Raw genomic sequence first — 25,840 nt, 5'->3', positions numbered from 1 at the left:
TATTATGCCAAGACAAGTTTCACTGATTTAAAATAAGTGAATCCAATCATAAGTGTATATTCACGTGCTGTGCAATAAAGCAGCTTATCCATTCATAACCAGCTCGGTCTCACCAAGTGTTTGCTCGCTCCACCTTTGAAGAGACTGAAGAAGCCTCCGTGCGAAAGACACGAATATCCAATTCAGATCATAAGGGGCTACGATTAATATGCCTCTAGATTACGCTATTGTGCAGGTAGATACAGGGCACTGAAATTCTCATCCTTGTGTTCAAATCCCTCCATGGCCTCGGTATCTCTGTAACCTCCTGTAGCTCTACAACCCTCCCAGGTCTCTGCGCTCCTCCAATTCTGGCCTCTCGCGCATTCCGTGATTTTAATCGCTCCACCATTGGCGGCCGTGCCTTCAGCCGCCTGGGTCCCAAGCTCTGGAATTCCCTCCCTAAACCTCTCCGCCTCTCTCTCCTCCTTTTAAAATGCTCCTTAAAACCTACCTCTTTGACCAAGCTTTTGGTCACCTGTCCCAATACCTTCCTTATGTGGCTCGGGGTCAAAACTTGCCTCTTAACGCTCCTGTGAAGCGCCGTGGGATGTTTTGGTATGTTAACGGTGCTGTATAGACGCAAGTTGCTGTTGAACCCGAGAGGGTATTTACAGCAGACCCGAATCCGTAACGCTGGCATTTGGTACAAAGTTAGCTTAACGACCTCGCAAAGCACGTTACCAATGAAAGTGAAAAGCATTCGGCATCAAAAGGGCTTTTAACATCAAAAACAAACTTGCAGGTAGCCTGAGCGTATTAGATGACCGATTTGAACGATTGTATAAGGCCTGCAGTGTGGTGAGAGTGAAGGCCACGAGCTCTTAGTTTCTTGGAAATAGCAGCATGGTCAGGATTTTCACGTGTGTGGTAGATACAGTGGAGATTTGACGGCAGGATGTGGTTGTAAGCCCCGGTACTCGACGAGTGATGTTTTCGGACATGCTTCAGTGCTCTTGCAGGCGCCTCTCCCGGAGGCTGCCTTCCAAAAAGGTGGCCAGCTGGTTGCCCGAGCGTCAGCCATCGAGCTCTGCAGTGGGTATTTGCCGCCAGCGGGGGAGTATGCAGCCTGGCCCAGTTCCTGGCAGAGCCCCGGTGACTCTGCTAGGGGAAAGTTTGCACCACAGTATATTTTTTTTAAATAAAGATTATTACCAGATATCGTTTTTTTCCCCACCCCCCGGACCTCCCGCTCCCACGCTCCTCGTCACTCATTTAACTCTGCTTACAATAAGTTTGTAAGGTCAACAGAGTGGTGGGTTTGCAGCTACTAGAAAGAAAGACTTGCATTTCTATAGCGCCTTTCCCTACCACAGGACGTCCCAAAGTGCTTTACAGCCAATGAAGTACTTTTTTTGAAGTGTAGTCACTGTTGTAATGTAGGAAACGCGGCAGCCAATTTGCGCACAGCAAGCTCCCACAAACCGCAACGTGATAATGACCCAGATAATCTGTTTTCTTTAGTGATGTTGGTTGAGGGATAAATATTGTCCAGGACACTGGGGAGAACTTCCCTGCTCGTCTTCGAAATAGTGCCCGTGGGATCTTTTACGTCCACCTGAGAGAGCAGACGGGGCCTCGGTTTAACGTCTCATCCAAAAGGCGGCACCTCTGACAGTGCAGCACTCCCTCAGCACTGCACTGGGAGTGTCAGCCTAGATTTTTGTGCTGTCTCCGAATCATTGAGTTAGTGAGGAAAAGAAGAGTCACTCATTTGGAACTGCCCTTACACACTCCTGAGCAGCCAGTAAGAGGACAGCATCTTAAGGCAGGGCTGGGAGAGAAATAGAAACGGGGGAGGGGAGTTAATGGGTAAAGGCACAGTCTGGTGTGGTAGTGAGTCAGAGTTGAAAAGGATCCCAACTTCAATCTGTACTCTGTGCTGAGTTAGCTGACCTCAATTGGACATGTACTTAAGAGAGGCCCAATTTGCAGCATTATGGGGAGAAAGCTGGGGACTGGGACTAAATTGGGCAGCTCTTTCAAAGAGCCGGCACAGGCACGGCGGGCCAAATGGACCCCTTCTTGGCTGTAAGACTCAATGATCTCGGGCACAGTGGTGGTGGAGCAGTTACAAATGGCTTCAGCATCCTGGGGCTGGAAGCCGTAAAAACCAGCCAAGCTTGCAGCTGACTGTCCAGTGAGCCTTACTAGAAAGTGGTGTGTGTGTGGACATCGGGTGCGGACAGGATTGGGGACCACCATCCTCCACTGTCACACACTTACTGTTCAGTCTCACGCATGAGGAACGGCCCACTTGGGTGAGAAATCAGGGAGCGGTTGGTGCTAAAGTAACAATACGGCAGCACGCATCACCGCGTTCAGTGGAGCAGGGAGAAGAACTTGGCGGGTGGGGGGGGAAATGAGAAAGCAAAGAGGGGAAAATATCGCTAACTTACAAAAAGAAATGTTTTTAAAGGGCCACTACTTTCGTGCAAAGCTGTGTAGCAAACGCTTTATTGCTGTAAGAGACAAACGTGTGTCATTTCCTTCCACAATGATACACACGAGCGTCACGATGATATGTTTGGCATAATGTCATTGTAAACAAACAAGGGAAGGATTGCCAAACGTGCCTTCACGCCCCCCCTGTTCAGTCCAGCACTGTGGCGCAGAGTAGATGCACTGATAGACGTCTTGGACAGACACTCGCTGTCAAAGCTCACACAGGAGACCTGGTCACTCGGCCCAAGACACAGAGGCCAACAAGGGCCGTGTGTGGGGACATCATTGGGAGCAGTTGAAAGGGGGCGCGACACGGCAGAGAAAAAATGTGTTGGAAAAAAAACCTGAGGGGATTGACATAAATCGTGCCATTCATGTAGAAAGGACTTATGAAATATACTGGGCGGCCTGCTGGTGGCGCTGTCCAGGGAGAGTATAAATACTCAGGCACGGGCCCAGCTTGCTCAGGGACATTTTGTAAACCGGAACTAGTGAAGGATAACTAGACTTCCATGTTGTAAAACAGTTGATTAAAGCCTTGTTTAATACTCTGACCAAGTGCCTAGTAGTTTTCTTACATCAGGGATTCCTTAGGAAAGAGCGATCTGATAACCACAGGGGGGGGAGGAGTCTGTGTGTAGCGCATGAATGGCACGATTTATGTGCTGTACAAGATTATGACGGGTTTGGATAGGCTAGACGGGGAAAGGCTGTTCCCACTAGTTGATGGTACAAGGACTAGGGGACACAGATTTAAGGTTTTGGGCAAGAGATACAGGGGGGAACGTGAGGAAAACTTTTACGCAGCGAGTGGTGAGAACCTGGAATTCGCTGCTGATGGAAGCGGAGACACTCAAATGTTTTCAAGGGGAGACTGGATAGGCATTTGAGGGAAATAAACTTGCAGGGCTATGGGGATAGAGTGGGGGAATGGGACTGACTGGATTGCTCTGCAGAGAGCCGGCACGGACTCGATGGGCCGAATGGCCTCCTTCTGTGCCTCTATGACTCTGTATGATGAAGGAATTCGGGCTGGGCAGGGAGATCCCAGTGCTGTATCTCCTGAAACAGAAAAATCTGTCTGTGTTCCAACATCTGTGTGGGAAAAATAGGCAGTTTGAGGGAAGCCCCAATTATTTATCTGATCATTTGCTTCTACTGAATGGTCACAAATAAAGGTTTTATACTTATTTTGTTTCCTTTCGTTTAAGTTACAGGCAGGGTGGCCGCCTGGATACTACAGCTGGGTTTGGTGCCCCTAGGCTAGGGAAGGGGTCCCTGCTCCTGCTTACCACTCAGTGACTGCTGCTGGCAAGGTGTGTGTGTGTGTGTGCTAGAATTCCCCGATCTTATCCTCAACCAGACACACTTCCCAGCAGGGTCACTGAAAAGCAATCAGGAGCAGGAAGCCTGGCCGATTTCTCTCTCGTCCCCAGCCCAGAGGCATCAACAACAACTTGTATTTATACAGTGCATTTAACATAGTAAAAACGTCCCAAGGGGCTTCACTGGAGCGATTATCAAACAAAATTTGACACCGAGCCACATAAGGAGATATTCGGGCAGGTTGGTCAAAGAGGGAAGTTAAAGGAGGGGAGAGGTTTAGGGAGGGAATTCCAGAGCTTAGGGCCCTAGGCAGCTGAAGGCACGGCCGCCAATGGTGGAGTGATGATAATCAGAGCTGCGCAAGATTGGAGGAGCGCAGAGATCCCGGAGGGTTGTAGGGCTGGAGGAGATTGCAGAGATAGGGAGGGACGAGGCCGTGGAGGAATTTGAAAACAGGGATGAGAGCCTCTCTAAACTGGAGAGGCTGAGGGAAGGAATTCCAGGCAGCTGGAGGCATGGCCGCCAATGGTGGAGCGATTAAAATCAGGGATGCACAAGATGCCAGAATTGGAGGAGCGCGGAGATCTCGGTAGGTAGTAGGGCTGGGGGGAGGTTACAGAGATCGGGAAGGGCGAGGCCATGGAGGAATTATTCTCGTGCTCTACTGCCCAGGCCGAGACCAGCCAACTCAGTATGGACTGTTGGCCGAGCCTGGTCTGTGTGGCTCAGCTCGTCAGTGGATACGAGGGAGCCTATTTAAGGCAGCTCTGGAATTGTGTCACCTTTATAGGGAGGGGGGGAATGAAAAAGCAAAGAGTGGGAAATATCAGTAACTTACAAAACAAATGTTTTTAAAGGGCCACTACTTTCGTGCAAAGCTGGGTAGCAAACGCTATATTGCTGTAAGAGACAGACAAACGTGTGTAATTTCCTTCCACAATGATACGCACGAGCGTCACGATGATATGTTTGGCATATTGTCATTGTAAACAAACAAGGGAAGGATTGCCAAACGCGCCTTCATGCCCCCCCCCACCCCCCCCCCCGTTCAGTCCAGCACTGTGGCGCAGAGCAGATGCACTGATAGACGTCTTGGACAGACACTTGCTGTCGAAGCTCACACAGGAGACCTGGTCACTCGGCCCAAGACACAGAGGCCAACAAGGGCCGTGTGTGGAGACATCATTGGGGAGCGGTTGAAAGGGGGCGTGACACGGCAGAGGAAAAAAAGTGTCAAGAAAAAAAACATGGGATTCCACAGGAAAGAGCAATCTGATAACCACAGGGGGGAGGGAGGAGTCTGTGTGTAGCAGATATGATGAAGGAATTTGGGCTGGGAACGGAAATCCCAGTGCTGTATCTCTTGAAACAGAAAAGTCTGTCTGTGTTCCAACTTGTGTGTGGGCAAAGTAGGCAGTTTGAGGGAAGCCCCAAACATTTACCTGACCGTTTCCTTCTACTGAATGGTCGCAAATAAAGGTTTTATACACATTTTGTTTCCTTTCATTTAAGTCACAGGCATGTCTAATTTTCTAGTTTTGCACTTGTCGGGCTTGGCTCTTTGGCTCTGCTAAGACTCAATATCTAGGCCCACATGTGTAGAACAGGCACTCGGTTGAGGTATTGGGAAAGAGGTCAATGCCCGTGGGACTATCCCAGCACCTTTAGGAGAGCGGGGGGGGGGGGGGAAGGAGTTGGGGAAAGTAAAAAAATAAAAATAAAAAATGATGAAATACAAAACTGAATGGCAAACCTTGTTGAGTTGCAAATGGAACATGTCTGGGCCAGACACACAATATTATAAATATTCCCACTTATGAGCCAGTTGTGAATATAGTTCTCCCTAGCTGTCATCCGTGGATCAGTGAGTTGCACTCTCTGCCCTCTGAGTCAGGAGGCTGTGGATTCAAGTCCCACTGCAGAGACTTGAGAATAAAATCTAGGCCGACACTCCCAGTGCCAGTGCTGAGGGAGTGCCACACTGTCGGAGGTGCCGTCTTTCGGATGAGACGTTAAACCAAGGCCCCCATCTGCCCTCCTCGGGTGGACGTAAAAGATCCCACGGACACTATTTCAAAGAAGAGCAGGGGAGTTCTCCCCGGTGACCTGGTCACTATTTATCCCTCAACCAACATCACTAGAAACAGATTATCTGGTCATTATCGCATTGCTGTTTGTGGGAGCTTGCTGTGCACAAATTGGCTGCCGTGTTTCCCTACATTGCAGCAGGGACTGCACTTTCAAAAGTACTTCATTGGCTGTAAAGCGCTTTGGGACGTCCTGAGGTCGTGGAAGGCGCTCTGTAAATGCAAGTCTTTCTTCTGATGTGGTTGCCGTGGATACTGGTAGATTTATGTTCTTTGTTTACAGCCCAAGCAAAATGCCGTTGCCAAGTGCGGTGCTGCCACCTACAGGAAAGGCCTGGTTTAGCAGCCGGTGCCGGCTTGTGGGAGAGGGTCTGTCTGCTTGTGAACACAATACAATGCCTGTCCTGTTGCTAGATGCTCACTGTGTCTGTGTCTCTCTCTCTTCTTTACCCCTGGAACTCTAGGAGGGGACCTCGAAGTTCGCCACACTCGATATCAACCCCAAAAAAGCTCAGAAACGGCAACAGCAGCAAAAGGAACTGGTAGGTTTGCTCTTGAGCTCCGTTTGCGGGTCACACGGCGATGAAAGACTGGGCATTTTGTTTTTAAATCACGTTCAAGCCATTTTTATGTCAAAACCCGAAAAGAGCCAAGTTTCTTTAAAGGTTGCGTGTTGGAACTAACCTGTATTTTGATTATCTGCAATGATCCATGCCCCTCCCACCAAGTTATGGAAATTGGCAGCTGATTATTCAAAGTTTTTTTTTGCACACAAATATTCAATAATTTGAATGAAACAAAGTGGGAATTTAGTGCTGTAGCCATTGGAGAATCAGAATGTGAATTAAGCAACTTTAAATTACATGGAGTGGACCGTAACTGAGAGAGAGGACAATGGGAATTCTCTACCCCAGAGGGCTGTGGATGCTCAGTCGTTGAGTATATTCAAGACGGAGATTTTTGGATGTTAAGGAAATCAAGGGATATGTGGATAGTGCGAGAAGGTGGAGTTGAGGCCGAAGATCAGCCACGATCGCATTGAATGGCGGAGCAGGCTCGAAGGGCCGAATGGCCTACTCCTGCTCCTATTTCTTATGTTCTTAAGGGAATGCTAATAATCGAGATCCCGCTAATCTTGCGCATTTCCTCAATTTTGTTTTGGAGGAGGAGGCTTTAGCGTGTATTTTCTCCTCTTCCCCTTTCTGAGGCCTTGTGCCGCACTCTGGGCCTAGTGAAGAGGGCAGGCCTCCACCATTACGGCGCAGAAGCTTATTGCTAGGAGCTGCCCCGTGGGAGTACTGCTCACTCTCGGTTTTGCCTCCCCCTCTGTGTTCGGGTTGCCAACTCTGGTTGGATGTATTCCTGGAGGTTTAGTCACATGACCTCCCATTGCCCCCCCCCCCCAACGCTCCCGCCATTGGTCACCCATCACGTCCATCCTCGTGGCACACCATCCTCTCACGCCAATGGCAAAGCGAGCAGACACTCATGACTCAATTGAATGATTTTTGACTATCCTCTTTCCCCCCCCCACGCCTATATTTTAATAACTAATAAACTAGTGTTCAAAGAAAATGGAATAAAACCACTTTTTTTTAATACTCCTGACGTAATAAAACTCACTACGCACTTGGTTTGAGCATAAAGCAAGGCTTTAATCAACTTGTTTCAGAACATGGAGGTCTAGTTGTATTCCACTAGCTCCTTGTCTTTACAAAATGTCCCTGGCAAGCTGGGGCCAACGCCCGAGTATTTATACTCCTTGGACGGCGCCACCAGCTGGCCGTCCAGTGTTATTTCATAAGTAGTTTCTGGATGATGAGATTTATGACAGCTCCTATGAGGTTTCTCCTGGGTGTCGCTGGCAGCAGTGTCCAGGAGATTAATCTTCAATTCCTGGAGACTCCAGGTCAGTCCTGGAGGGTTGGCACCCCCTACCCCTGTCTGCCCTCTTGCCTTGCCCGCAGCTAACTGCCCTCTGGTGGTGGCTTGCTGTACCTGTTACAGTACGTACGCTGACCATCCTGGGCTGGCTCCAACTCCCGCTGGCCAAAGCCAGACCTCCCAACAGGGGCAAGGGGTCAGCGCGGTCCGGAGCTGCGTAGCTGGGATCCTCCTGGACAGGTTGGGGAATTTGCGCGGTGTCGGGGGGGGGGGGGGGGGGCGGAGGCAGCGGGTAAATCACTATGGCGACAGGCCCTCTCTGCTGCCATATTCCAACGCGCTGCCTGCCCTCGCACTGTTCCAATTTGGTAATCAGTAATTTATTCAGGGAACTGTCTTTAATTCATAATGTAAGTGTTTGTTGTGTTTCTCTAGGGTGTCATGCAGGGTACGATCCCATACCTGGGAACCTTTCTCACTGACCTGGTTATGTTGGACACTGCGGTGAAAGATCATTTGGACGTAAGTGAGAAAGAAATAGCCTGGGATAGTCTTCCAAATGAGCCTCTCAATTTATATAACAAATGGTTATAGCCTAGAAAACCGCTGCTTGTGATATTCGAGTTGTTTTATTTATTCATTCACGGGACGTGGGCGTCGCTGGCAAGGCCGGCATTTATTGCCCCATCCTTAATTGCCCTCGAGAAGGTGGTGGTGAGCCGCCATTTCAGAGGGCAGTTAAGAGTCAACACATTGCTGTGGGTCTGGAGTCACATATAGGTAAGGACGGCAGATTTCCTTCCCTAAAGGACATTAGTGAACCAGATGGGTTTTTACGGCAATGCAATAGTTTCATGGTCACCATTACTGATACTAGCTTTTTTTAAAATTCCAAAATAATTTAATTAACTGAAATTAATGGTGTATAACACTGCTGCAGTGTCTCATATCGCTGGACCATTAGTCCAGGCCTCTGGATTACCAGTCCAGTAATATAACCACTAGGCTACCGTACCCCTAACAGACGCTTAATGTGTTCTCTCTCCACTGGGAGTTAACTCTTGATTTTAAATGGGTTAATGCCTCTGTTTAAATGTCATATACCATTCACGAATATCACAAATGATAATTTCTAGACTTGGGCAACTTAAAAAATAAAATGGCCCCCCTAATGGTTCAGTTAGCGTAGACTGCGTCATACAGGCCAGGGGAATCAAAGGCTTTCATCCTTGTCTTCAAATCCCTCCATGGCCTCGCCCCCCTCCCTATCTCTGTAACCTCCTCCAGCCCTACAACCCTCCGAGATCTCTGCGCTCCTCCAATTCTGGCCTCTTGCGCATCGTCGATTTCCTTCACTCCACCATTGGCGGGCGAGCCTTCAGCTGCCTGGGCCCTAAGCTCTGGAACTCCCTCCCTAAACCTCTCTGCCTCTCTTTCCTCCTTTAAGACGCTCCTTAAAACCTGCCTCTGTGACCAAGCCCTGTCCTAATCTCTCCTTATGTTGGCTCGGTGTCAAATTTTGTCTGATAATCGCTCCTGTGAAGTGCCTTGGAATGTTTTACTATGTTAAAGGCGCTGTATAAATGAAAGATGTTGTTGGCGTTTAATCCCCGATCTGTGCTGTTAAGAGTCCCCACCACCACTCCAACTGTGATCAGCTACCATTGGATTCAGGGCCCCCTAGGCTAGAGAAGGGAAACATCATCCAGAGTTCCCCTGCTGGGAAGTGCGTGCGGCTGGACGCCAGCTGAGGACAGGCCCAGGCTTCTGTGTGGTAGGCCCCCATGACTGAATATCCAGCGCCTGAGCTCACACACATGGAAAGTTACCATTTGGGTGAGGCTGTTGGCACCAGTGTGTCCAGTAAAGCAAGGGCTCGGCACTGTCAGGAGAGGGGTGGGGGGAGCACTGTGGATTATCACACGACAGTCATATGGATGTGTGACTCCTGGGACACTCTCGGCTGAACTAAACTCAAGTACAGATCCTGACACAATGGTGTGCAATTTCAGTCGTGCCTGTTAAATATCACAGCCAGGTTTGCGTTGATTATTCCGAATGAGTAAGTTTAATTTAACAGTCACACTTTCCTTCCTCTCAATCTGCTGGAACTTTGGAGCTGTGTTCTTAAAGGGACTTTTCGCCAAAGGAATTTCTGGCTTGCAAGCTGAAATAGGAACAATCAGATTAACCGGCTTTAATGCCCCTGCACTAAAGAGGCAAAGAATAAACCAAAGGCTCATCCTACCCCCACCCCGCCACTTCTGATCACTGTTTAGTGTCTCCTCCCCACCGCTAGAAAGCTCACTTGTAGGGATGTTGGGTGCAGACAGGATCAGGCTGGCCTGTGATGCCTTCCAAAGCTGGATAGCCAGCCGCCACTTACATTCCAGGCAGACACATGAAGAGCGGTCACTTGGGCGAGCTGCCCGAGGGCAGCGGGAGGCTGGCACCTGGGGGGGTCCCGTATCCCAGGAGAGAGGGAGAGTCTGTGGGGAGAGGGAAACACACACACACAACAGTGTTTGACCTCTACACTGTTTGACCTCTACTGGCTCAGTGGGCAGCACTCTCGCATCCGAGTCAGAAAGTTGTGGGTTCAAGTCCCACTCCAGAGACTTGAGCACAAAAATCTAGGCTGACAAGCCAGTGCAGTGCTGAGGGAGTGCTGCACTGTCGGAGGTGCCGTCTTTCGGATGAGACGTTAAACCGAGGCCCTGTCTGCCCTCTCAGGTGGACGTAAAAGATCCCATGGCACTATTTTGAAGAAGAGCAGGGGAGTTATCCCCAGTGTCCTGGCCATTATTTATCCCTCAACCAACATCACCAAAAATCAGATTATCTGGTCATTATCACATTGCTGTTTGTGGGAGCTTGCTGTGCGCAAATTGGCTGCCACGTTTCCTACATTACAACAGTGACTCCACTTCAAAAGTACTTAATTGGCTGTAAAGCGCTTTGAGACGTCCAGTGGACGTGAAAGGCGCTATAGAAATGCAAGTCTTTCTTTTCTAATCTGTTCATTTCTAATTCACAGGGAGGCTTGATCAACTTTGAAAAACGGAGAAAGGTATGAGATTTAACCGCCCGTCTCGTTATTGAGTTCTCGGGTCCAAGGCTCAGTATTCACCAAAGGTAGTCAATGCCACTGGGCATGTGCTGCCCAGCTCACACATAGAAACATAGGAGATAGGAGCAGGAGTAGGCCATTCGGCCCCTCGAGCCTGTTCCGCCATTTAATGAGATCATGGCTGATCATCCAAATTCAGTACCCTGTCCCTGCTTTCTCCCCATATCCCTTGATCTCTTTAGCCTTAAGAAATATATCTAACTCCTTCTTGAATATATTTAATAAGTTGGCCTCAACTGCCTTCTGTGGTAGAGAATTCCACAGGTTCACCACTCTCTGGGTGAAGAAATTCCTCCTCATCTCAGTCCTAAATGGCTTACCCTTTATCCTTAGACTGAGACCCCTGGTTCTGGACTCCCCCGCCATCGGGAACATCCTTCCTGCATCTAGTCTGTCTAGTCCTGTTAGAATTTTATAAGTTTCAATGAGATCACCCCTCATTCTTCTAAACTCTAGCGAATATAAGCCTAATTGACCCAATTTCTCCTCATACGTCACTCCTGCCATCCCAGGTATCAGTCTGGTGAATCTATGCTGCACTCCCTCCATGGCAAGAACATCCTTCCTCAGATAAGGTCTGATCTCAGATAGACCATCAGGTGGCACCGAGCGGAGGTTAACCCCGCCCCCCCAATCTCCTCCAACCCAATCCTACCCACCACTTCCAGCCCATGTATATTTCAGTGCTTTGGAGGAGCGCTGTAATGTAAGTACACTGTCTCGCTAACCTCTGGAGGCCCCTGCACACCCACTCACAGGGTGGGTTTGCTGCCCTGCTCTCTGGAGGCAAAGTGACGCCGCACAGCAAATGGTTGCTGACGCAAGGCGTCGGAGCGGCCCATGTCTTTAGCCAGACTGTGCAGGACAGTAGTGAGGTTTCCACGTTGCTACCTAATGCTGACCTCTTTTCCCCCCCCGCACCCCCTTCCCCCCCCCCCCCACCGAACGTTGGAGAAGATGCACGCCCAGTGTCACCAATGTGACTTTTAAGTAACTGCGCAGAACGTGCAATGTTGCTGCTGGTACTCGGAAACGCCCCCCCCCCCCCCCCGGCCACTGTCAACGGGGAGAACATAGCACACGAACACCCCTCCCCCCTCCATATTGTAGAACAGCTCCCAAGTTTAAAATGGGATATTAAAGGCTGAGTGTACAGGGCAGGATTGACAGAGGCCCAGAGGCAGAGGGAAACAGAGCCAGAGGGCTGGGGGGAGAAAGGAAAAGCAAACTTTATATAACAGATGTTACTCAGTTCAGAAGAGTGCGAATTGGCTGTTCTTTGCTCGGCCTGCTCCTGCAATACTATTTAACGGGATTAATGAACATTTTCTTTTCTTTTGGCAGGAGTTTGAAGTGATTGCCCAGATTAAGTTGCTGCAGTCTGCCTGCAATAACTACTCGTTTACACCGGACCACGGGTTTGTGGAGTGGTTTCGAAGCGTGGAGCGGCTAACAGAGGCTGAAAGGTAGGCGGGGGGGAATGGACCAATGTTCCCTCTTAGTTTTTTTCCCGTTGCGCGGGCCCTTTTAACAGGCTGCGCGCGAGCCCATTCAAATTTTAGCGCACGCACGGTTTTTCCCCGTATAAAAGCCGGTGAGCGGCCTGCGCAGGACCTCCCAGACGGGCAGCTTAACGAGAACGTCGGAAGGGTCACTGACTGCAGCGAGTAGCGCTGTTGTCAGTTCACACCTTTTAAGAAAACAATAAACTGGGTAGTTCGCCTGACTAATTGGGGTGAGCCGCACGACACAGGAACCCACCCCCCCCCCCCCCCCAATTTTCTGCTGGCCTAAGCTTATCCGATGGGGCGGAAATTGGAGGGCGGGAATTGGCCTCAGTGCCCTGGGCCAAGTTGGGGGGGGGGGAATTAAAGTCAGCCGCTCTTGATTGGTATCCATTGTTTGGAATGTGTGGACTGTGAGCAAAGCTTGCATTGCGCTTGGATTGAATAGCCCAATGGTCGTCACTCTCTAGGTCCATACGTGAAGGTAGCAAAATACTGCGGATGCTGGAAATCCGAAATAACAACAGAAAATGCTGAAAAAACTCAGCAGGCCAGGCAACATCCGTGAAGAGAGAAATAGAGTCAACGTTTCACGTCGAAGACCCTTCGTCAGGACTGCATTTTCTGTTTCATTTCCTGTGTTTTCTCTCAGTCCTGACGAAGGGTTTCGACATGAAACGTTGACTCTATTTCTCTCTCCACGGAGTTTTTCCAGCATTTTCTGTTGTTATTTCCATACGTGAAGGTGGTGCTTGGAAGGTCTACCGTTCCCCGCCCCGCCCCCTTGCCATGGAACCAAGCCTCGTTAAAGGACAGCGGGGTTTTAAGTTGCCGCCAGAGCATTAGAATCAGGGTTCCGGGGCGGGCTCCCGTTATAGAAACCGCCCGATTTTTATTTTCCGTTGATTTGAACGCCAAGGACTATCTGGCGGTTTCTATGGTGGGGTTGAGGTGCAGATCGGCCACAATCTAACTAAACGGCGGAGCTGGCTCGAGGGGCTGAATCTCCTGCTCCTGTGTTACGCCCAACTCGCAACCAGCAGTAAGTTGAAAATTACCCTCCGCATCTTCAGGATAAGACTATGAGGGCGGGGGAGGAGGGGGGGGTTGGAGAAAGGAGCCGGGTGACTATCTAGTTAGTAATGGGATTGAGGTTTGTAAGGATGAACTCAGGTAGAGTTGATTGAACGATGGCGCCTGAGCTGCTCAAATCAGGAAATGCCCATCTAAGGAGTAAACGGAGGATGTCAGACTAGACAGACAGTCTGGAGTCTTGGTCCATTTTACCTTTGGGGAAAAGTTGTCCGAACATTTCATCAGGCTATTAAATGGATTGGACAGAATCCCAGATGGAGTAAGTTGTCAGTCTGTGGAATGAGCGGGCTTGCTGAACAGCCTTTTCTCATTCAGTGTCATCCTTCTGTTTCCGTTGGAAGGGATTTGTGAGCTGCGTTCTGGGCGGTTGCAGAAGGCAGTGTAAATACCCGTCCCAGTCTTCTCTCTCGGGGCGTGTGGTTTAAAAAAGGACCCCGCCAGATCTGGCCAGGTCAACTCCCGACGGGTCCGGGGTGGGTAAAGGACCCGGCCGATTTTTACCGCCCACCTGCCTGATTTCCACCGAGCGGGTAGGGTTAAAATTTCCCCACCGATTCGCTCACACGCTCGCCTACGAACATTTTCCGATGCTATTTTCCGTGTTAGTTTTAGTATTATCAATCTTGATGGTGGAATCGGATTTGTTTTTTTTTTAAACTGTGGAACTTGGGTAAGGGACCGAGTGCCCAACGCTATTCCTGGAGAGAAGATGAGATGAGTCGAGAACGAGTGGTTGGGTGACACCAAGCTAGGATTTTAAAAGCTTGCCGTTTGAGGAAGACTGAGAGGGCTGAGGGGGGGTTCTGCAGTCTTAAGGTCCTGGGGGTGAGTGAGTAGATCAGCAGACAGGCTCCATCTTAACCTGGTGAAGTTGCAGAGAGGAGGAAGAACGTGTGAGACAGGAGAGAAAAGTTAAGAGGAGCAAAAGCTATAGTTATATTGGTAAAATAGAGAGAGATTGGAGGGGAGAGGCGAGAGAGGCAAACCAGAGGATATTTTCCTTGTGTCCTGTCCGGCAGGTGCTAGAGGATCAAGTCCGAGACAGGCTTTGTTCCTTATTATAATATTGTTGTTATTATTGTTCCAGTTACAATCTGTCCTGTGAAATCGAGCCTCTGGCCGAGTCAGCGAGCAACACTCTGAAGGCAAAGAAGAACTCCGGCATCATTAAGCGATGGAGCGAGTGAGTGTCATTTGCTGCCTTGCCTTTGCTGCGTGATACGGCACAGGAGGGAGGACATTCGGCCCATCATACTAGTGTCGGCTCTTTCAGAGAGCTCTCCAATCAGTCCCACTCTCCTGCCCTTTTCCCACAGCCCTGCAAATGTTTTCCCCTTCAAGTATTTATCCGATTCCCTTTTGAAAGTTTATTATTGAATCTGCTTCCACCGCCCTTTCAGGCACTGCATTCCAGATCACTCGCTGCGTTAACAAAATCTCCTCATCTCACCTCTGGTCCTTTGGCCAATCGCCATAAATCTGTGTCCTCTGGTTCTAGAATCCCACTTCCACTGGAAACAGGTTCTCCTCAGTTTACTCAATCAAAACTATTCATGATTTTGAACACCTAGCAAATCTCCTCTTAACCTTCTCTGCTCTAAGGAGAACAACCCCAGCTTCTCTAGTCTTTCCACATAACTGAAGTCCCTCATCCCTGGTACCATTCTAATAAATCTCTTCTGCACCCTCTAAGGATTTGACATCCTTCCTAAAGTGTGGTGTCCAGAATTGGCCACAATCCTCCAGCTGAGGCTTAACCAGTGTTTCATAAAGGTTTAGCATAACCTCCTTGCTTCTGTACTCTTATGCCTTGATGAATAAAGCCAAGGATCCCATATGCTTTTTTAACAGCTTGTCCTGCCACCTTCTCCCCCAAAGGCTCACTGGATGGTGTACTTACTTACTGAGGGCAGTGCTGGAGCTCTTTAAAGCTCTTTATTTTAAAAACTGTTTGAACTTTCCCCCCAGTGGCTGAATTGGTAAGTGTACCGAGTGGCGTGCCGCTGAGCCGGGCAGGCCGAGGGGAGGGCCCCGGGCAAGCCGAGGGGAGGGCCCCGGGCAGGCCGAGGGGCGGGCCCCGGGCAGGCCGAGGGGAGGGAGCCGGGCAGGCCGAGGGGCGGGCCCCGGGCAGGCCGAGGGGCGGGCCCCGGGCAGGCCGAGGGGAGGGAGCCGGGCAGGCCGAGGGGAGGGCCCCGGGCAGGCCGAGGGGTGGGCCCCGGGCAGGCCGAGGGGAGGGCCCCGGGCAGGCCGAGGGGAGGGCCCCGGGCAGGCCGAGGGGAGGGCCCCGGGCAGGCCGAGGGGAGGGCCCCGGGCAGGCCGAGGGGTGGGCCCCGGGCAGGCCGAGGGGAGGGCCCCGGGCAGGCCGAGGGATGGGCCCCGGGCAGGCCGAGGGGAGGGAGCCGGGCAGGCCGAGGGTAGGGAGCCGGGCAGGCCGAGGGGAGGGCCCCGGGGAGGGCCCCGGGCAGGTCGAGGGGTGGGCCCCGGGCAGGCCGAGGGGAGGGAGCCGGGCAGGCCGAGGGGCGGGCCCCGGGCAGGCCGAGGGGCGGGCCCCGGGCAGGCCGAGGGGAGGGCGCCGGGCAGGCCGAGGGGAGGGCGCCGGGCAGGCCGAGGGGAGGGAGCCGGGCAGGCCGAGGGGAGGGAGCCGGGCAGGCCGAGGGGAGGGAGCCGGGCAGGCCGAGGGGCGGGAGCCGGGCAGGCCGAGGGGCGGGCCCCGGGCAGGCCGAGGGGAGGGCCCCGGGCAGGCCGAGGGGAGGGCCCCGGGCAGGCCGAGGGGCGGGCCCCGGGCAGGCCGAGGGGAGGGAGCCGGGCAGGCCGAGGGGCGGGCCCCGGGCAGGCCGAGGGGAGGGCCCCGGGCAGGCCGAGGGGAGGGAGCCGGGCAGGCCGAGGGGAGGGAGCCGGGCAGGCCGAGGGGAGGGCCCCGGGCAGGCCGAGGGGAGGGCCCCGGGCAGGCCGAGGGGTGGGCCCCGGGCAGGCCGAGGGGAGGGAGCCGGGCAGGCCGAGGGTAGGGAGCCGGGCAGGCCGAGGGGAGGGCCCCGGGCAGGTCGAGGGGTGGGCCCCGGGCAGGCCGAGGGGAGGGAGCCGGGCAGGCCGAGGGGCGGGCCCCGGGCAGGCCGAGGGGCGGGCCCCGGGCAGGCCGAGGGGAGGGCGCCGGGCAGGCCGAGGGGAGGGCGCCGGGCAGGCCGAGGGGAGGGAGCCGGGCAGGCCGAGGGGCGGGAGCCGGGCAGGCCGAGGGGCGGGCCCCGGGCAGGCCGAGGGGCGGGCCCCGGGCAGGCCGAGGGGAGGGAGCCGGGCAGCCCGAGGGGAGGGACCCGGGCAGGCCGAGGGGAGGGCCCCGGGCAGGCCGAGGGGTGGGTCCCGGGCAGGCCGAGGGGAGGGAGCCGGGCAGGCCGAGGGGCGGGCCCCGGGCAGGCCGAGGGGAGGGAGTCGGGCAGGCCGAGGGGCGGGCCGAGGGGAGGGAGTCGGGCAGGCCGAGGGGAGGGAGCCGGGCAGGCCGAGGGGTGGGCCCCACGTCCATTCTCTGGTCCTTGCTGAGCTGGTTGATCTCAGCCTGGGCCAGCAGGTGGGGGTTGCTACAATTGGCCACATTGCTCTTGGGGATCGAGAGGACAAAGGTTTCTGTTCCTGGTTGCCATCCAGTGATCCTCGGTGGAAAGTGCCCGTGCATGGGATGTGAGAGAGCGACTTGCATTTATACAGCGCCTTTCACAACCACCAGATGCCCCAAAGTGCTTTACAGCCAATGAAGTACTTTTTGTAGTGTAGTCACTGTTGTAATGTGGGAAACACGGCAGCCAATTTGCACACAGTAAGCTCCCACAAACAGCAATGTGATAATGACCAGATAATCTGTTTTAGTGATGTTGATTGAAGGATAAATATTGGCCAGGACACCGGGGATAACTCCCCTGCTCTTCTTCAAAATAGTGCTCATGGGATCTTTTACGTCCACCTGAGAGAGCAGTTTAATGTCTCATCCGAAAGACGGCACCTCTGACAGTGCAGCACTCCTTCAGCGCTGCACTGGAGCGTCAGACTAGCTTTATGTACGCAAGTCTCTGGAGTGGGATTTGAACCCACAACCTCCCTGACTCCGAGGCGAGGGGGCTACACACTGAGCCACAGCTGAGACACAATTACTGTGAGGCGAGGATGGGATCGGGTCCCGCTCTGACACCCCCCCCACCCCCATGCTTAAGTACAGTGAGGGCACTTGTTGCTGAGCCTCACACGTGGAGGGCGCCCTGTTGGCTCTCTGGACCGTGTCCCAGCGCGAGTCGGCACCTTGAGGAGAGGAAGGTGGAGGAGGAGGGAGGGAAAAGCTTCACTTAGGCCAGAATCAAAGCATACTTTTAGTTAGTTATGGGGTGGATGTTATTCTGGCCTGTACTGACCCTCAGAAACCAGAGGCTTGTCCCCCATAGGTACCCATACAATGGTGGCAAATTTGACAAAGTGTGATCGTGTAAAATGGGTGAAAGAGAGTCGGTGGCCTGTTTCATATTTACGTGGAAGTCGATGGAAATAGAAATGGGGAGCGATGTAAAAGGGGTCGCCGATTTGCAGTCGCTCACTTTACACTATCGCACACAGTCAAGAGCTACCCCAGTGTTACGATTCCTCCGTTCGACACTAGTTACGTCTTTGGCTAAGTCGGCGTTTTAACTCCTTCCTGCTTCCTTCCCATTGACAATTACAGCAGGCAGACCCCGACCGCAGACGCTCCAAGTACGGGCGCCCAGTCCCGATCCTGCGAGCAACTCAAGTACGCGCCGTTCCTGGGCGGTGGGGACATGGCAGATTCGGTTAGTGTCACATCCGCCGGCTCCAGCAACTCCGACGTGGAAGAAATCAATATCAGCTTCATCTCGGAGTCGCCAGATTCCCAGGAGAAAAAGGTAGGAAAGTGGCTGTGCGTGGTGCTCAAACAGTTTAAAAAAAAAACACAAAAAAAAGCGCCTATAAATTGAGGCCTGGCAGCGCAGGCTGAAATGCTTCCGCCCATCGGCATAACAAAGCCAGGCAAGCACGGACTGCAGAGTGCCTGCTTGGGAAGGCCGAGTGTAAAACAGCCGCCTGTCTCTCTGAAGAGGCCTGGTAGGGTAGATTTAAAATACCACGCTACAGGAAGGCCTGTTGGAATGGGCTAAGAGGTCCCTGCTCCCACTTGCAGACTCAATCCAAGGGCTAGCCCTGCCTTTTGCTCAATCTCTCTCCCACTGCTGATCCAATTTTGTTTTTCCAGTTGACACTGTTTGGGTCGCCAACCCTGCAGGATTGGCCTGGAGTCTCCAGGAATTGAATATTAATCTCCAGGACTATGCTGGGAGCAACACCCAGGGAAAACAAAAATCATCGGGACGTTAAAATAATTCAACATTTTTGCCTAATCGTTAAATAAAAATGTTTGGAGGCGGGAAAGAAAAGATTGCTTGACTGACGGTCAAAGGTCATCCAATCAGGTGGCCAAGAGTCTACTCGCTTTCCAATTAGCACTGGATGGTGCTGCACCCCGAGGATGGACATGTCGGGCGACCAATGGCGGGAGAGTGGGGGTGGGGCAGTTGGAGGGAGGAGCTCATGTGATGAATCCTCCAGGAATAAATCCGGCCAGAGTTGGCAACCCAACCATCCACAGACACATCCCTTGTAGACCTACCACAGAACATTAACGTTCGCTTTATGATTGCCTGCAGCCCAAACTGCTGTGCCTCCCCTCCCGAGGTTTACTGAGGCTGCATAGGTTGGGAAATGCGTATGCATATGGAAGTATTTTTTTTTTTTTAAAGGAATGATAATTTGGAATTGTCCCCAATTACATTGGCCTTGACTGTAAAGTAGGCCGTGTCAGCTGTGGCTCAGTGGGCCGCACTCTCGCCACTGAACCCACAACCTTCTGACTCAATGTCCCCACTCCAGAGACTTGAGGACAAAAAATCCAGCCTGACACTCCCAGTGCCAGTGCTGAGGGAGTGCTGCACTGTCGGAGGTGCCGTCTTTTGGATGAGACGTTAAACCCAGGCCCCGTCTGCTCTCTCAGGTGGACGTAAAAGATCCTATGGCCACTAATTCGAAGAAGAGCAGGGGAGTTATCCCCGGTGTCCTGGCCAATATTTGTCCCTCAACCAACATTAAAAAAAGATTATCTGGTCATTATCACATTGCTGTGTGTGAGAGCTTGCTGTGCACAAATTTGGCTGCCGCGTTTCCTACATTACGCTTCAAAAGTACTTAATTGGCTGTAAAGCGCTTTGGGATATCCAGTGGTCGTGAAAGGTGCTATATGAATGCAAGTCTTTCTTTTTCTTTTTGAATTTGGCTTGGCAGCAGTGTAGGTAAAACACTGGGCTGCTGATGGCAGTGCAGGGGTCACAGGTAGAGGTTCACTGTAAACCCACTGACCGCAGTCCTGACCTAGAGGCTCGTAGCCTTATTTTATTCCCTCGTAATTTCCTTTGCATTGATCTTTTGGATGGTACCAGTGTCGCCTTTTGAAAGGGCAGGTACTACATTCCAAGACGGACCGGACTGGGCGATCTCGGTACCAGTCTGTCCCGACGGTAAACCTTATTTTTTATTTTTTATTTGAAATTTTCTTTTAGTTCTGGGAATCAACGTCGCTGTCCTCATTGGACACGTCTGGAATCGGCTCAGGGTCAAGCAGTGCCTCCTCTTCCTCGGTCTCCTCCACGCCCATAACCTCCTCCAGGACACACAAGCGCTCTGTCTCTGGAATATCCAGCTACTCCACACTATCTCTGCCACTTTATAACCAGCAGGTGGATGACTGTTGTATCATTCGGGTCAGCCTGGACGTGGACAACGGAAACATGTACAAGAGCATTTTGGTGAGTGGCGTGCAGGTTCCAGCTCCTGTTGCGTTTCATTGGGGAACGGGTGAGATGGGACACAGCAGATGGTGGCTGACGGGTCGGTCTCAGCGAGTTCTTCTTCTCGGGCAGTCCCTCGGAACCGAGGATGACTTTGCTTCCACATTAAAAATGAGTTCTCAGGTGACTGATGAGTCCAATGCGGGACCTACAGTCTCTGTCACAGGTGGAGCAGACGGTGGTTGAAGGGGCGGGTGGGTGGGGTGCTTGGGTTGACGTGCGCTCCTTCCACTGTTTGCGCTTGGCTTCCCGCTTGCTCCCGGCGAAGAGATTCGAGGTGTTCTGCGCCTTCTCGGATGCTTCTCCTCCACTTTGTGCGGTCTTAGGGTCAGGGATTCCCAGGTGTCGGTGGGGATGTTGCACTTTTTCAAGGAGGCTTTGAGGGTGTCCTTGAAGCGTTTCCTCTGCCCACCTGGGGCTCTCTTGCCGTGTTGGAGCTCCGAGTAGAGTGCTTGTTTTGGGAGTCTCGTATCAGGCATGTGGACGATGTGACCCGTCCATCGTCCGCATGCCCGATCAGCGAATTGCAAAGACGCTCGTCCAGTCAACGCGTTAAACTCGGGCTTCCTCCACCCCCCCCCCCACCCCGCCTCGTCTGCCCCCTCAGGTGGACGTAAAAGATCCCGCGGCCATCTATTTCAAAGAAGAGCGGGGGAGTTCTTCCCCCGTGTCCTGGACAATATTGATCCCTCGACCGATGTTCCCTCTAAGTTGGGCGCGAGCGTGGCCGCGCAGTAATCCGCAAGGTCCCGCGCCGGCCGCTCACACGCGTTTACATTGGAAATACCGCGGAAATTTAAAGGGACCGCGCTTTGAAATAAACAGGCCGCGCACGACAGAGTCAATTTAGAGGGAACATTGCCCTTGATCGGTAAAAACAGATGATCTGGTCATTAACTCATTGCTGTTTGTGGGAGCTTGCTGTGTGCAAATTGGCTGCCGCGTTGCCCACATTACAACAGTGACGACACTTCAAAAGTACTTCATTGGCTGTAAAGCGCTTTGGGATGTCCTGCAGTCGTGAAAAGCGCTATAGAAATGCAAGTTCGTTCTCTTGTAATGCTCATCAGCTGGATCCTGTCCAGCAACACCAGGGAGAAAAATCACAGAGGCAATAAGAATGTAATTAGTTATAAAAATATTGGAGATTGGCAGGTAGAGGGTGGGGGGGGGGGGTGCTATTTGACCGGGTGGGGTGGTTGGAGGTCATGTGATGAAACCTCCAGGGATACATCCAACCAGAGTTGGCGACCCTAGTTGGAGGGAAGGTTATGCCTGTGGTTGGTTACCTAGCTCACTGGTGACGGTGTGGGGAGCGGGCCCTGTGCCTGTTCACCCCGACTGCAGGCGTCAGGCCAGATGGATGACGGAAAGGAGCACAATTACAAGCCAAAAAAACCCCCAAACTGAGCCCAAATTGCCCAATAAAGTTTAAAAACTTGTCAATAATATTCCTGTTTTCATTCTTCTGAGAGTGAGCTACCCTCTTTAACACGTCCTGCTACCTTCCCCCTTTTCTCTTGGTTCCGCGTACCACGTGCACTGTTGCCAGGTGTGGGCAGAATGCTGACCGGACTTAGCGAATGCTGCTGTGGAAACTCTCTGCCAAGAGGTGCCGTAAGTGGCTTTACCTTCCTCGTGGGGGGAAGCAGGCTCCCAGCCTCCGCCCAGCACCTCCCCCTGGTGGCTCAGCTGAGACCCGCAGGTCGCATGTCAACGCGATCGCCACTGCATTCATGAAGAAAGGTGGTGGGGGCAGGGAAAACCTTCCCTCATGGCTTAGTTGAACCACCCAATGTGTTGCTGAATCCTACAGATCAGCATGGCCCCACATCCGATGGCCAGGCCGGGCTGAGCTAGCTAACCTGAATGGTGAGGGGGGGACAGTGGTTGGGATTCTGCAGCTGGCCTCCCTAACCCCCCCCACTCCTGCGACACGGAGAGGGAAATCAGCCAATGTTCCACATCTTTACCGCTGGCCCGATGAACAAGTGTGACACCGTTGCATAAGGACCGAAGTGGGCTTGGTTGTGATGCTCTCCATGCTCAAGTAGCCCGCTGATCATCCTGAATATAGGCTTGAGCATCAAGAAGGCCCCCATGGAACTATACCAGTAACATAAGTTGGTGTCTTACGGCGAGGGGAGGAGAAAATTTGTAGGGGGATTAAAAAAAAAGAGAAGGGAAGATGAGAAAACCATGGAACCCAGACTCTCTATATATTCTCATCTACTGAATGAACAGTAATGTAGCTTGTTAACGCAACAAATTCCACGGCTGGTGATATAAAGGGTTAAAACTCTCTGTTCCAGGTGACGAGCCAGGATAAAACGCCCATTGTCATTCGAAAGGCTATGGCCAAACACAATTTGGACGGGGACAGGCCCGAGGAGTACGAGCTGGTGCAGATCATCGCCGAGGACAAGGGTACGTGCGTGGCGCAAACACGCGGGGCGTAGCGGGCCGAGCGGTCCAGTGTGCGGCAGAGTTGTTACCCCAGAAAGCGAGCCAGCGATTCGCTAACTACCCACTGCGAGCGCTCGGGCGCCACCCGAGGACTCCGCTGCCCGGCAGGCCCACAGACGTAGAAACATAGAAGATAGGAGCAGGAGTAGGCCATTTGGCCCCTCGAGCCTGCTCCGCCATTCAATGAGATCATGGCTGATCATCCAAATTCAGTACCCTGTCCCTGCTTTCTCCCCATATCCCTTGATCCCTTTAGCCTCAAGAAATATATCCAACTCCTTCTTGAATATATTTAATGAATTGGCCTCAACTGCCTTCTGTGGTAGAGAATTCCACAGGTTCACCACTCTCTGGGTGAAGAAATTCCTCCTCATCTCAGTCCTAAATGGCCTACCCCTTATCCTTAGACTGTGACCCCTGGTTCTGGACAGTGGCCGCTGAGCGAGATCTTGGCATTTGTAGAATGGTACCCCTAGCAAGAGTTGACACCTTCAGGAGAGGAGGGTGAAAATTAGGTGGGGTGGGGGGGGCGGTTGGGAGAGGGAAATAAAAGAGAATGTAACCCATTACATTTTTCTTTCGATAACAGAGCTGAAAATCCCCGACAACGCAAACGTATTTTATGCCATGAACTCGTCCGTCAACTATGACTTTATGCTAAAGAAAAGGGGTCACTCAAAAGCAGGAAAAACAAAACACGTTTCAAGCTCGACTCTCCCCAGAATGAAACAAAAGGGACTGAAGATTACAAAAAGTATCTTCTAGCTCCTCCGAGCCGGACCCGCTTCGTGCGTTTGCTGGATTCGTCGAAACTTTATATAAAGAAAAAAATCAGTGTTACGAACAAATGTGCAATATTTTCTGCGACTAAGACTGCTGGAAACATCACACCACGGGCACCTATTCAGTTTTGTTTGAGAGACTGAAAGGCATTGCCCTCAAACGGATTGTGGCGTTGAGAAGGAACTCTCTCTCTACTGGACAACTGATCTGCCCCGTTACACAGTTTGGGGAAAGAGAGGGAAGCGTCCTTCCCAAATACAGCGAGAGAAAGGTCACGTATTCAGTGGAGTGACTTAGAATAGATCAGTCGCATTGAGCAGTAGTGAGAAGGTGGAACAGTCTCTCCATTATCTGCCTGATGGAGGGGAAAGCTCCAGAAACACTGGTTCTCCATGAAGACAGGAACCATTGTCCTTCAACACCTGCACAGTAGATTGCTTTGTCTGGGATGTCGGAGGTTATCAAGGTGCAATGAGAACGCTAAACTTGTCATCATAATATAGAACCTTTTGGTCCCTCGGTTGCAGAACTCTTAGCTCGGTAGGTGACTCACCTATTACCTGCGCTTGTACAGAAACCCAAGATGCGCCCTGACATTCTGCGAGGAGAGAAGAGAAAAAGATGGCTTTTGACCGGGTACGGGAATCCTTCTGACTGTCTCTCCTGAGTCCTGTTTGAAGAGTCCTCCACCTTCGAGGCTGTCTGGCATCAAAGGGACCGCCCCACCACCTTGCTCCACAATCAAGACAACACAACTATCAGAAGGTCGATCCCAACTGCATGTTGTGTGGAACTCTGAGAATTTTAACCTGCAAAGCAGGACTAATGTTCTCTTGGCCTGACATCACCAATCAGACCAAAGACTGGAAGACGTCTGCTAAATGATCGTCAACTGCAATAGGTCAAGGTGACCAAGAAATGACGGCCAACACTCGCTAACCCATTATTACATACTAACAAATGGTCAGTTCTTATTGAATAGTTAGGCAGGAGCTGACAGAATTGTACAGTTATAACCTGAGCCATTCTTTGGCTGATACAGGAAACATTTGTTTTTTTTTTATTTGCAAAGAATATGACTCATTTTCAAGTGAGCTGTGTTGATTTTTTTTTAAGTTTTGTAAAAAAAAAAAGGAATCATTTTTGGGGCAATATTTATTCATTGTACAGACATTATATTGATGAGTGGAATTGTAAATTTCTTACTGTTGAATATTATTTAATATATTGACTTGTTACCGATACGTGTATTTAAGTTGCTGTTTGCTCAATGGGTCTTTTCTTGTCCGGTGAAATGTGTTGTCTTTGTTACTTTTTTGTATAATGTAAAAAGAGGGACGATCATGAACACCGCTTCAAACGAGTCATTTTCTTTTGGCTGTTTATATGTGGCTTCTAGTCGATCATCCTAACCGCGTTGCCCTTCTGTGTCACAGGACTTCGTTCTCCCTTCTGCCAGCTCCCACGGCACTCGGCCTACGGACGCTCTTCCATTCAACTACTCCCCCTACGCAGTCCCAGTTTTGGCCTTTCCAACACCTCGGACACACGGCACGCCTACCCCGTGATGTAAAAAGACTACTGAGCCCTTGGTTTGAGTATAAAACAAGGCTCGGTAGTCTTTTTACATCAATTTAATCAACTGTTTCAAAACCATGAGATTTCTAGTTGCATCACTAGTTCCTGGTTACAGAAACATCCTGAGCAAGCTGGGCCCACGCCCGAGTGTTTATACTCTTTGGCGCCACCAGTTGGCCGCCCAGTGTTACTTCATGAGTCAGGATAAGATTCATGACACTCCGCACTTAACCCACCAATACATTTCTTTGTTACTGCGCACGGACCAGGTGACACTTTAGTTAAAGACGTCAGTCGCTCCAGCCCTTTCAGCTGGTGCCCAGCGTCCTCTTTGCACAGCCCATTCCAACAGCTTTCGACCTGGCTTTCCGCGGCAGGGTCCAGGTCTCGGTACCACGTACAAGTGCTAACTGGACACTAACTTCATCCCCTGCCACGGTACCAAAATCAAATCCCATACCTTACTCATCTGTTCCTTTTATGTTCTGTCATTGAATCGTACAGCACAGCCATTCGGCCTTTTGAAATTGGTTTTTATTTTATTAATTTAATAAGTGGGTGCAGAGTTTTGCGAGGATGTTGCCCGGGCTGGGGAATTTTAGCAATGAGGAGAGA

At 51.6% G+C, this 25,840-nt stretch overlaps 1 protein-coding gene across 6 annotated transcripts in view; it reads left to right on the top strand.

The window, feature by feature from the left end:
* The window catches only part of LOC147101665 (ral guanine nucleotide dissociation stimulator-like), a 196,306-nt gene extending 171,311 nt beyond the window's left edge, over positions 1-24,995 (top strand). For 4 of the 6 annotated variants that reach the window (XM_085965430.1, XM_085965428.1, XM_085965429.1 and 1 more), the window contains exons 10-18: positions 6,362-6,439; positions 8,217-8,303; positions 10,819-10,851; positions 12,256-12,377; positions 14,599-14,694; positions 18,208-18,406; positions 20,111-20,356; positions 22,711-22,825; positions 23,454-24,995. In XM_085965430.1, coding sequence (XP_085821556.1) covers positions 6,362-6,439; positions 8,217-8,303; positions 10,819-10,851; positions 12,256-12,377; positions 14,599-14,694; positions 18,208-18,406; positions 20,111-20,356; positions 22,711-22,825; positions 23,454-23,629 — 1,152 coding nt within the window. In that variant the 3' untranslated portion in view covers positions 23,630-24,995. The remainder of the gene's footprint in view (positions 1-6,361; positions 6,440-8,216; positions 8,304-10,818; positions 10,852-12,255; positions 12,378-14,598; positions 14,695-18,207; positions 18,407-20,110; positions 20,357-22,710; positions 22,826-23,453) is intronic. The other 2 variants (XM_085965432.1, XM_085965431.1) reach the window with 2 other exon arrangements.
* The last annotated feature ends 845 nt before the right edge of the window (positions 24,996-25,840 follow it).

This window comes from Somniosus microcephalus, chromosome 23 (assembly GCF_052327205.1).
Source record: "Somniosus microcephalus isolate GS21.2 chromosome 23, FLI_Smic_1.0, whole genome shotgun sequence".
In the NCBI taxonomy this organism is placed as follows: Eukaryota; Metazoa; Chordata; class Chondrichthyes; order Squaliformes; family Somniosidae; genus Somniosus; species Somniosus microcephalus.
Note: the sequence above shows the minus strand (reverse complement) of the source record. Positions and strands in the feature narration are given on the sequence as shown.